The 13,198-nt window shown below is 35.4% G+C and overlaps 1 protein-coding gene across 1 annotated transcript in view; it reads left to right on the top strand.

Moving 5' to 3' along the window:
* LOC135085637 (histone-lysine N-methyltransferase eggless) overlaps positions 1-12,525 on the top strand; it is a 36,145-nt gene extending 23,620 nt beyond the window's left edge. The window contains exons 17-20 of the mRNA XM_063980410.1: positions 243-355; positions 6,025-6,088; positions 8,005-8,089; positions 10,005-12,525. Of these exons, the coding sequence (XP_063836480.1) occupies positions 243-355; positions 6,025-6,088; positions 8,005-8,089; positions 10,005-10,211 (469 nt within the window). The 3' untranslated portion in view covers positions 10,212-12,525. The remainder of the gene's footprint in view (positions 1-242; positions 356-6,024; positions 6,089-8,004; positions 8,090-10,004) is intronic.
* The last annotated feature ends 673 nt before the right edge of the window (positions 12,526-13,198 follow it).

Here is a 13,198-nt window from a genome sequence, read left to right on the forward strand (position 1 = left end):
TTCATTAAAAGACTCGAGACCCGAGAAAACTCGAGACTTTGGCCTCGAGAATTCTCGAAACTCGAGAAAAAAAATAGGTCGAGAAATCAGAAACCCTAGATGGGTAGCTTGGGGTCATTAGACAAAATTCTACGTGCTCATGGACCAGACTATAGAATAGAACTGCCTATACGTCATGAATTTAAACTCCAAATTAACGAAATTCATAAGTAACAAAGTTGAAAATTGGATAATCTCGACAGCAAACGCCTGCGGAAGCGAGAAAAAAATAAAAAGAAGAAAGAAGAGGAAGCTGCCAAGGAGAAAGATGGCAAATCCGAGTCGGACTTCATCACCATCAGCGATGATGAAGAAGGTTAGTTAATCATCATCATCTTAATAATAATAACAAGATAATAATATTATGTCGACAATTACTGTCAAGTCGGAACAATAGGGATGTTTCCTGGGTCAAAAAGCAAGAGTTTTAATTAGTTCGTCAGTTAAGGCTTGGTATTTCTGCTAAAGTAGGTATTTCGCGCTGTCAAAATCTGCGCGCGCAATTCTTCGCCGAAGACAGCGCGCCAAAGAGCTCCCGCCACAATTTCCAGCTACATAGTATAGAAATACGCAGTTGGTTAGGTTAGGTCGACTTCCTTCCCTTCAAGCGTCACACTCACAACACTTTCTAATACAAATCATATCCAAGTGATACAAATTAAAACACCTTACAGACTTTTTGGGAATATATTCTAGAATCGAATAAATATGAAATATAACTGCAGAAGTAAACACGGTTCAAAGTGGCCGTGGCGTCGCCTGACCTTCTGGAAGTTCTGCGCCGGCTTAAAGAATTTCAAGATTACGTCACCCGACCTATCGGTAGGCCCTTGGAAGCTTGAGCGACTGGAAAAACATTTTATGATAAGTTACTCTTAGTAGCGATTATTTAGAGCTTGGATAATAAATTATAGTTGTTGCAATTCACGAAGCTTTGCATGTGGTTAATAACATTAATCAGTACACGCATTAATTTTGTTCAGTCTCTTTGTTTATTAATAAATAAAAATATCATACTAAAATTGCAGAAACATATTTGTTTGTATTGGTCTGGGTGTTTTCTTTCTATAATATGTATGACGTATGTACGGGGTTCTGTATCGAAAATTACTATGAGCATCACACGCGGTTACCTGCTTACCTCTGTGCACTCATGGGAGTTTAAGCAGAGGTCCCTAGAGTTTGACTTTGAGCTTTGTTTATAGTCATTACGAAGCAGACTGATGGGAAACTGCACTGTCTTGAATTCGAAAGGGCAATTTGACGGTGTTAGGGGAATTCTAGGAATAAATACAGAGTCTCCTCATTGAGATTGAGACATTTCAATTTGAGATTTCACTTGACATTGAACACAATCTGACATGGAGTTTTCAAACACTTGTAAAAATAAAAAGTAATTAAATCAAAGGCACTAAGTAGTATTGATATCAACTTCGAAGAAAATGACTGCCAAAATTACTTTCTACCCGTTCCACACGTCTTTCATGAATTATATTAAGGAATTGTTAAGCTAAATTTCAAGTAGATTGAACCAAGGAATCACTTTGTCCCATACAAACTTTGCCCCCTTTTTTCACCCCCTTCATTTCATGACCTCATTTCGGAAAATCTTTTCTTATTAGATGCCTACGTCATACAAAGAACACACCTTCCAACTTTCAGGTCTCTACGATATCCGTCAGTCATTTAGGACAAAGCATTTTCATTAGTTGTCCAATACTCTATCGTTCCAGGTATGTCATTGACAGGAGGGCGCTACTATCTTAATGGGTTATTCATTAGTCCCAACTTTATGCCACTTGACATTTCAGAATCGTTTGACTTTAGATACCTAAGTGATTTGATATTCGGAGTCTTTTAATGAAATCAAGTTCTGAAATAACTTGAGGTGTTGTACCCGATCAAGCTTTTCATTGTAGGACAGTTAAATGGTTTTATTATTAGTTTCTTCTCTAAGTCTTAATTTGTCAGAGTAGGTAAAGGCTCCATGAGAGCAAAATTTAGCATTATAATATAGTTTTTAATTTTTTTCTTGAAACATTTGACGCCTTGTAATCTCTCGTTAATATAGGTCCACACAAATAAATAATGTTTGACTTCGACTTTAATAATTATGCTCTTACATAATTATAAATAAACTAGGTTTCCGCCCGCTGCTTCGCCCGCGTGGAATTTTTCGGTTTTTATATAACCTATTACACTCAGATATAACCTCCTGGGGCCTGGCGTCATATATTTATTACATAAAACAAAAAAATATAAATCAACGCTATCTGTTGAAATTTACCAGAACTTTTACGTTAGTTAGTTAGATGGTGCATCTGTCCATCATTCTTAGCTGTGATTGGCTAGTGAAGTGACGTTTATATTTTTTTATCTTTAATTGAACTAGCGACGGCGCCGCGACCGGGAACAAGTGGTTAGTAATAATGAAATTTTTACTAAAATATAAACGATTTCTATAAGCCTTTGTTATTATTCGTTTTGGTATTTGAACTGTTTTATTATCTGAGTATCACTGATTGTGGAAATACGTATGAAAACTACGAAAACCATGGTGAAATCTGAATGTCATACAGGTATTACATGAGGTCCCAATTACTAGTGTAAACTGACAGAGCCCAGTGTAATACCTGTATGACATTATACATTTTCTATTAAATAGCATACAATCTGATATAATTTTCTTATTTGTTTAGGTAGATATATGCGAATATAACATATTAGAACACTCAAAAATCGATTTTACTGGTAAAGTCGGCCCAGAAGTATTATCAACACCTCAAGTCACTTTGATTTTTTTTTTATGAAATTAAAAAAATTTCATAAGGCACTTAATCAAATTTTTTTTAATTTTTTTTATTGCTATTGACCTTATCTACATCATTTAATGTTAATTACACATTGGTGTGATGCATTTTTTTATCACGAGGATTTTTTAATTTGAGTCATCCAAATGAAATGCAATAAAATTTTGAAATACTATTTAAAAAAAAATAGAGATGCAATGTTATTGCCCAAAAATGACATAAAACTTGATAAAGAATCTATCTAGCTACATTTTAACCAAAAGGTACTTAAAAAATATCAATAGTTGCATCCACTGCATAGAAAAAAGTAAGTACAGGCAGAAAAAAATTTAAAAATATAGCAAAAAAATTATTGGCATCTCAATATATTTCAAAAATCGATTCAAATTCGTTGTAGATAGTCAAGAAACTTAACTAGGAATTACTTTTGTGCAATTTATTACGGGACATCCTGTACATGAAATAAAAAAGTCGTTGACATTGGGAACCGATGTCGTAAATATATGACATTGAGAAAATTGCCGTTTTCCAGATAAATTTTTTTATTTTATTTTTTATGATAATTATATCAATTATTAATACTATTTGGATAGTTTTCATATGAATTCACGATAAAAATAATTCCCGGGCCCCAGGAGGATAATGTGGCTTTCTATTGGTGAAAGATTTTTTTAAAATCGGTTCAGTAGATCCCGAGATTACCCCTTACAATTTAACAAATATACAAACACACAAACTTTACCTCTTTATAATATTAGATATAGATAGGTAATTTGAAACCCTATTTTGTTTTATTCTTTTTTTATTTTAAATATTTCACAATCCAAACTAATATTTACTGTAAGTAAATGCTAAATAGTAAATATTAGTTTGGATTGTGAAATATCCTACTAATATTATAAAGGCGAAAGTTTGGGTGTCTAGATGTCATGATGTCTGGATGTTTGTTACTCTTTCACGCAAAAACTACTGAACGGATTTTGTTGAAACTTCACAGTATTATTGTTTATAACCCAGATTAACATTATGACGATATGTGGCAAATAAATTTCAATAAATAAATAAGACGTGTCTAAAAAGCGCCATCTATCGTCATTGGTTAAAATCTACAGCACTGGACAAACTACGGTATGACGTTCGTAAATATTTATTCGGGGGAAGCCGTGAAACGCCATCTATCAACAACGAAGTAAAACATCATATCTAACGGGGGTAAAACGAAGTCGCGGGCTGCCGCTAGTTTATAATAGGTAGCTTTCCCTCCGCAACCTTATTGGTATTCCATGTATGTGTCTTTTAACTGATTTCTGTTAAACATTTCATGTAAAATTTGTCCAGTTATAACTCTATTTACATCTGCATCTGTAAGCAAGGATTCATGTTCTCCAGCCCAGATGCCGAGTACAGAATCGTCTTTCAGTGACGTGCAGCTGCCCCTATATTTAACCTAATTTTTATTATTTATTTGTGTCATTGTGCTCTTCTAAAGAGTGTAAGACGATTATATGTAGGTACTATAAAAATGTAATTTTAACTCATTGGTTTTGTCTCATATTTGAGGAATGTACTATGTATCATGAGTAGGGTCTTAGTTTAAAAGGATGCCAACGATTTAAATTTCAATAGGTAGACAAAATTCATAATTCTTAATTATCAAAAATTTTAGCTTTCTCCAGTAACACTGATGTTATTATACTGTGACTCATCAAAGTCATCATTGTCAAAAATATTGACAAATCGCGAACTGTCACGACCAAAAAACTGACACGCGTCCGTCCTCCGTAAGCGCCACCGCGCGACTGATTGAGATTGTCCAAGCCGTCATGGGCGATTTTTTCCACATTTTTTAACATAGTAACTAAATAAGAGCCAATATAAAAATTTCATCCGTTAAAAGCCCTCAAGTTATTTCTGAACTTTAGTTTAGTAAAAGATTCAGAATCTCAAATCGCTTATTTAAAAAATAAAACCATAAATAGAAAACGAATAGAGGTAACTTTGGGAATTTATTCTATCGAGTCAATTTCATCAAATCGTGTTTCCATCCGTTAATAGCCCTAGAAAATATCCTCAACTATGCCCAAATAAAATCTTAGCCTTTAATTTTACTGTTTAGTACCTCAAAAATGAAAAATGAAAACCTCATTTTCGCCATTTTCACTGCTACCCGGCCTTAACTTATCAAAAAATACTCTACACGTATTTTTCACTTTTTCAAACTAATGAAAATTTAAAGAGATAAAGCGCGCCAAAGTTCATAAGAAGAGGCCCGTGACGTCAATGCTTGCATAAAAGTGCCGCACGTTGTGACGTCGTGCGGAACTTCAACGCACCATAACTATGTAATTATTTGTTAGATTGACAAATAAAAATATATGTGTCCAATATTTTTTGATATTAAACATGACGGACTAAAAAATTTTTTTTAGGAAACTAGCCCATTATCAGGACTATAGATCGTTTCATCCACTCGGGCGCGCCCCAGCAATGTGTGGTCCCGGTCGCGCGGGGTGCGGGGAGTGTGGTCCGAGCAAGCCGTAAGGCATTACTGTAGTGTGCGTGTGCACTCATGGAGCATTTAGCGTGTACCGATAACACTCAAACATTCGCGGGAGAATGGTGGGGCGCGTCCGAGTGGATGAAACGAGCTATAGATAGGTGTTACCAATAGAAGTCACGGAAGAATGTCACATAGGGAAGATGTGATAATTTTGTTGCTCCTTGCCAGAATTTCATTGTTCTATAGCGCTATGTTGTTGCTCTATGGGCATATGTTGTTGCTTTATGACGCTATGTTGTTGCTCTATGGCGCCATTTTGTTGTGCATAGGCGCCATTTTATAGAGCAAAGGCGCCATTTTGTAGTGCAAAGGCGCCATTTTGTAGTGCTAATGCGCCATTTTGTAGTGCAAAGGCGCCATTTTGTAGTGCTAAGGCGTCATTTTGTAGTGCAAAGGCGCCATTTTGTTATGGCACGGAGCCATTTTGTAGTGCAATGGCGCCATTTCATTGTGTAAAGGCGCCATTTTGTGTCAAAGCGCCGTCTTGTTGCACCAAGGCGCTATTTTCGTGTGCCACGATGCTATTTCGTTCCGTTACTGCGCTGTTTTGTTGTTTTATTTCTTTACCTTTTTCTAATAATTATATTGATTAATTTCTTTAAATTTTCTTCACAGTTCGTGAGCCATCTCATTTCATGGCCCAAGCCGGGATGGGGAGAGACTTCATATCAAAATACAAGTAAGTATTAGAAAATATATTTTACCTCACTAATTTACCAGAGGCAAATGGAGGATTTGTCCTACACTCCCCACGCTGGCCAGACGGGTTGGGGAGGCCTGAAGTTCGCATATTTGTCCCTAAGCCGCCTCTTACAACATCCACGGGAAAAATATGGGGCTGACGCTATAAACCACTACATTTTTATCGCCGAAAAAAAATCTGGGTAATGAGTTATTGATACTGATCCTATTTATGCAAAAAAAAGTTAAATAAAGTTACTCAAAATTTCATCCGAAAATTGGTCATTTATGGACACACGCGTCGCTAGCACTATTTACGTAAGATAATGTAACATTTATTAGAACTCAAAATTACTTGAAGTTAGCTAAGTAAGTAATAACACAGAATAATAATAAGTACTACGTACAGAAGTTTTACTTCGCGAAGGTATTTAAAAAAATGTATGCTCAATGTCATTAACAATATGCTGTAATTTAGCTTGTCTCAAGAGTCAAGCACCATTTTGTTGACAAACGTCAGTGATCGGCACTGCGCCGAAGCTATAGGGCTGACTTCGGTAAAATGATGTGACGTGAGGTGCCAAACTGCGGAAAATGGCGGAGGAAATACATGATTTAGCATGAATTATCATGAATAATATTAACTACTTATTTAACTCTCAGTGTCTTGAGGCAACTTAAAAAAGTACATTCTGTGTTTTTTTATTATTTAGGCAGTTAAATACTGCACAGTATTTAGTACACCATCTTCTTTATTTTCTTCCATCATACACAAGATCACGCGTGCGTGAGTCAATGTTCGCTCGTATGTGAGGCCTTGTCGAATTGTATCCTGTAGGTGGGCCATCGTGCGTGTTTTGTTTTCGATGTAAACTCGCGGAGATGAACAGGCCTGGTAATAATAACACTGGAAGCGTGGACGAGGCGTGAGCGAGACAGACAGATCGGGGCAATGTACGAGCGCGTACGACTACTCTAGCGAGCAGCGGAGTGCCCCAGCCACGGTAATACTATACAGTATTCCAACTCGGCCATATTTTTGAAATAAATGTCAACAGCCCCGCGGTACGTCACGGTATGACAACATGCGATAGGGCTGCTCACCTATAGTACCCATTCTAATTACATCTGTGTACTTAGAATTTCTATCTAGTTTTGTGATTGTAATTTTTTTTTATTTAGACAAACAAAATACTTTGTGAATGGAATAGGATAAAAATGCTTGTTGTTTTGTGATTGGTAGATTTAATTTAAAAAAATATAGGTACTAAAATAATTTTGAATCTACTAATCATAATGAGTACTTAATGACCTGTTACTTTAATTTCAGGGGGGCGAAGTCGTGGGCCAAAGCTGGTTATTTACAATATAATTTTCATTTCAAATCAAACTGACTGAAAATGACCATTTCTGACAGTTAATGACTAGTTTTTAACAAATTTGATCGTTTAAGACGGTCAGTCAAATTCCATCACCTTAGTCATTTTCAACGGTAGGCCATCGACGTCCGTTCGGCACATTCGCGACACCCCTAACTTTTGGATTTCGACCACGTCCCGAGATTTGAAATTCGAAGGAAAGCTCGCGTTTCGTCGGTTTATATGAAGTTACAATACTGTATGATATTATTACCGTGCCCCAGCTGTGACGCGTAAAATACGGACTAAAGAAAATTTAATAAAAAAATTAACTTTATGTAAAAAATTTTTTTTTACTTTACATTTTTCACACATTTCTACAAAACCTGTTAAAATTTTTTCGGTGATAAAAATGTAGTGGTATATAAAAGGAGACATTGATAACCCTTGGCCTTATTTTTTACTGTGAAACCCTGGGTTTCTCTCTCAATTTCACTTACTTATATTATGACACCCTGTATATTTATGAAATACTAAAATACCGTATCATTTTCAGATCAGTTCGTTCGTACTTCGGCAAAGATGAGGCTTGTTACATTATGGACGCCAAGGTTCAAGGCAATATTGGCAGATATCTTAATGTAAGTAACTTAACCCTCAATCGCTCAATGGTAATTTAGTAACCATATTATTTTGAACTTTGTTGCCTCGTGTTCAAAAACAATAAAATATTTTAACTTGCTTAATATCGCTTTATATCGTGTTCTAAGTGTTATTTTTTAGAATTTATATGCATTATAAGCATAAGGCGACATTGGCGCAGTTGAAAAGTCGCGGGTTAGACCCCCGCACGATACAAACATTTGTGTGCATTTATTTGAAAGAAAATATCCTAGTATAGATAGATAGACATCCTATTTATCTACCTTCATCTATATACAGTGTGAGTCACGTTAAAGTGTACATATGAAAATAGATGAAACTAGACCTATTTTTATCGATAAAAAAGAGGTCAAAAAATTTTTTGAGATTTTTTTTTTAATTTTTATAGATTTTTTTTCTTCCAATTACTTATTGTAAAGAAAACGTAATAACTTTTAAACTAAGTGGTATATCCTGATAAAAGAAAAACAGTAATAATGCTAAATAACAGGCGATACTAAAAAATACATGAAATACCCAGAAAATGCCAACAAATAATAAAAAAAAATACTTTTTGAAAAAAATCTGCTTAAAAATTCGTATTTTTTTTGTTATTTGATAAATTTCTCCAAAAAATGCCCCTATAACAGGTGGTTTTTATTACTTTTTATTATTCTCTATCGTATTAATTTTTTAAAACCCAAAATCGCATGTCTATCCCTATCACAACGTTTGCAATGATCGTTTGAACTAAACCTCTCCGGGCGCGCCATTCAACGCTTCGTTAACAACGAAACTGAAAGTGACTCTAGATTTGTAATTTTGATAAAGACAAGTTAGATTTCAAATAAAACAAAAGATTTCGAAGTAAAATAAGCATTTTAGTTAAAATTAAAATTGTCTCTACCTGTAGCGGAGAGAAATGTGGTGGCAGGCCTTTGTTCAAACGATCATAGCAAATGTTGTGATAGGGATAGAGACATGCGATTTTTAGTTTTACAAAAGTAATACGATAGAGAATAATAAAAAGTAATAAAAACCATCTGTTATAGGGGCATTTTTTGGAGAAATTTATCAAATATCCAAAAAAATACGAATTTTTAAGCAGATTTTTTTCAAAAAGTGTCATTTTTTATTATTTGTTGGCATTTTTTGTGTATTTTATGTATTGTTTTAGTATCGCCTGTTATTTAGCATTATTACTGTTTTTATTTTATCAGGATATACCGCTTAGTTTAAAAGTTATTACGTTTTCTTTACAATAAGTAATTGGAAGAAAAAAAATTCTATAAAAAATTTAAAAAAAATCTCAAAAAATTTTTGACCTATTTTTTGTCGATAAAAATAGGTCTAGTTTCATCTATTTTCATATGTACACTTTAACGTGACTCACACTGTATACTAGCTTTTGCCTGCGTGGTCGATTAGTCACTGAAATAATATCGAGCGTCTTCCTTTCCAAAACTGGGATAAAACTATCCTATGTTTTTCTAAACTAAAATATACATGTTGTTATGTCATGAATCAGTACCTATCTATTGGTGAAAACCGCATGAAAATGCGCGCCCTGATAAAATCTTATCGACGATTTTAGACGACAAATGTATGGACTTGTCGTACAAAATCGATAAAATGCTAAAAGTTTATCGTAGCGTGCATCCTAGGGTTATAGATCTTTTCATCCACCAATGTTTAGTCCCGGTCGCGCGGGGTGCGGGGAGTGTGGTCCGAGCAAGCCGTAAGGCATTACTGTAGTGTGCGTGTGCACTCATGGAGCATTAGCGTGTACCGATAACACTCAAACATTCGCGGAAGAATGGTGGGGCGCGTCCGAGTGGATGGCACGATCTATATCATGGTAGTTGAAGACAGACAGCGGAAGATTAGTTTTATATGTATTTATTTTGTCCACAGCACTCCTGCCAGCCCAACGTATTCGTGCAAAACGTATTCGTAGACACACATGACCCGCGTTTCCCATGGGTGGCGTTCTTCGCTCTGTCCCATATTAAGGCAGGCACGGAGCTCACTTGGAACTACAACTATGACGTGGGTTCGGTGCCCGGTAAGGTCTTGTATTGTTACTGCGGCGCAACCAATTGTAGGGGGCGCTTGTTGTAAGTCACGTGACTGATACTAGCTTCGCAATGTAGTCTTTGGTGTTTGCAGATTTTGTTAGATGTCATATTGAAAATCAAGTGACAAATAGGTCCAAAATGTACTAGGATAGTAATGTATCTTCTTTGGTGTAAAATATCACTTGGTGATAATATCAAGTGACAAATACTAGGTCCAAAATGTAGTAGGTTAATACTGTATCACCTTTTGTAGTTATGAATTTTGTAAGACATGATGATAATATCAATATTAAGTGACAAATACTAGGTCCTGAAATCTATTAGGTTAAATCTTAGGTTACTGTACCTTTTGTGGTTGAAGACTTTGTAAGACGTCACTTGATAATATCAATCATCATCATCTCAGCCGTAGGACGTCCACTGCTGAACATAGGCCTCCCCCAATGCTTTCCATGTTGCCCGGTTGGTAGCGGCCTGCGTCCAGCGCCTTCCTGCTACCTTTATGATATCCGAAATGTACTAGGTCGATATAGGTGGCATAACGAAAGTTGAGGCGAACACGTACTCACACTGATGTAATATTTGAATACAGAGCAGAAACATTCAAGTTCTAATATCGACGACTACTATCTCGTTCTTGTTAAATACGTGCAAGCGAGACAGAAAGCAACTGTCAGTCCGACTACGCAAGTCGTCAATACGACGAGCGTGTACAGATACAAATCTTTGCTTGCGTTGATCGCCTCAACTATTATTACGCGACCTATACTGCATGTCTTTGGTCGGAGATTTGACACTATCAAGTGACTAGCTTCGAAGAATACTTCGATATTACTGTCCATTTCCGGTATTTTAGTCATTACCTTATTAAGTGTCTCTTGTTGATATTTCATATCATGTGCTAGCTAAGTTTTTTTGTTGTGTTTAAATGTAACAAATACTAGGTTCTCAAATTAGTTCTTTTAAGATATAGTAGGAACAAATAGATTCTACGAAGTAACGCCCGTATTCACAAACAATGCTTGCTTAAGTGAAGCAGCAAATCCAATGGACAACGTTGAATAGAGCTCTGTGATTGGTTCGTGTGTCACTCTGTGCGTCCACGCGCACTGTGAGACCTAATAGTAATGTTTGTGAATACGGGGCCGTAAGTCTCATGTATTATTATGAAACCCAATTTTAGAGAAATATCTGTTACTAATAGTATCTGTGAAATTTGTCATTTAATATTGTAATAGTAGTGACTAACTAAAAACTAGAAGTAATAGCCGTATCATAAGTTTTAAGATTAAATAGCCAATATTGTCTGCTTCTTCTGCTTTGCCTTATCCCGATACGCGGGGTTGGCTTTCCCAGTCATGCGCCACCATTTGATTCTGTCTTGAACGTCTTGTTGAAAATATTTGCCAATGTTAGAAATATTCAAACACAGTGTTATAAGTTTCAAAACATCAAAAACTTATGCTGAAAGTGTAACATAACATTTGTATTGTGTCAAATTAGCATTTAATATAGGTAGCTCAATTTACCACATTATGGCTGGGTTGCACCATCTTACTTTAACAAACGTAAACAATCTATCAAACTCCATACAAAAGGCACCAGTTATCGTTAAAGTTACGGTCAAAGTTAGGTCGTGCAACTCAGCCTTAGACTTTAAAATTATCCTAAGTATTAAGTCCAAAATCAATAGGAAAAATTACATTTTATATTATCACGCGTAATATTGTAAACTAACAGTGGGTTAGGTTAGGATCAGATTATAATCTGACGAAATTCACAATTTTACGGTGACTTACAACCGTATTCACAAACGATGCTTGCTTAAGTGAAGCAGCAAATCGAAGGCACAGCGTTGAATAGAGCTTTGCAATTGGTTTGTCTGTGACACTGTGAGACCTCATAGTAATGTTTGTGAATACTGGCGTTATACGTTGATTCGCTGGTATAAACTACATTTTATGGTATTGTGAATTGTGAGATATCTCATCAAGTTGTTTTGAATCTTTTTGACCTTAATTTTCAGTTTCCATCTTTGCCGATATACACCAGTAGGTCTAGGAAAGATAAGCCTATACATTTGTCATCTAAAATCATAGATAAATTATATCACGGCACGTATCTTAGCCCGGCACGGGTTCGATCCCCCACGATACATTTGTGCGTGAACAAATATTGGTTCATCTATCATAGGAATCAAAATTATTTTTACCTATGTATATTTATTGTCTTGAATATAAATTGAATATCTTAAAGACTACTTATGATTTAGTTGTTTGTATCATAATAATCTCGAATGTGCGTTTTGTAAATAAATATTGTGTTCAGTTTTAGTGAAATAAATAAATTGAAATGTATATTCATTGTTTCAATTTAATAGTTATATTCCTATTTTGTTTAACAGTGATCGGTAATTCGATACATCCTTGAAAGGGGTTACGGTAAAACTAATTTGCCAAAATATTTTACTAAACAACTGTTATGTTCGGAAATCTTTGGATTTTTAGCTGTCTGAAATTTAGATAAGGTATTCATAACCTGTAGACTTCTCAATTAATTCTTAACAAAAGACTAAAATTTATGTTATTAAGACGCTAAACAGGTTGAAGTAAAGGCTAGACCTGCGAGCTAGACTGTCTAAGATGCCATTAAGACTGTCTAAGATTTACCTAAGATGCCAAAAAATAGCTTAATAAAAATAGCAATACAGAATTTGAATCGCTTTTGAGTTTATAAGTTAGGTACCCTAAGTTATGTCACACATTTTACCTAAACGGGACTATTCCCACCTCTCGTTCCCACCACTGCAACTCCTGTGTAGCCAGGATCTACAGCTTGACCGCCATAAAAAAACCCAACCAATGAAGGTCATGTTTGTCCCGGGGAAAAGTTAAACTGTCATTGGACCCGCAACGAAATTAATCAGAAGAACATAGGAGGAGTTCGAGGACATTTTACCTAAACAATAATAACCCAACGCGAAAGACACCTAACTATTCCACTTTCACCCAAGTGAACAAGACATAAACC

This window comes from Ostrinia nubilalis, chromosome 29 (assembly GCF_963855985.1).
Source record: "Ostrinia nubilalis chromosome 29, ilOstNubi1.1, whole genome shotgun sequence".
NCBI lineage: Eukaryota > Metazoa > Arthropoda > Insecta > Lepidoptera > Crambidae > Ostrinia > Ostrinia nubilalis.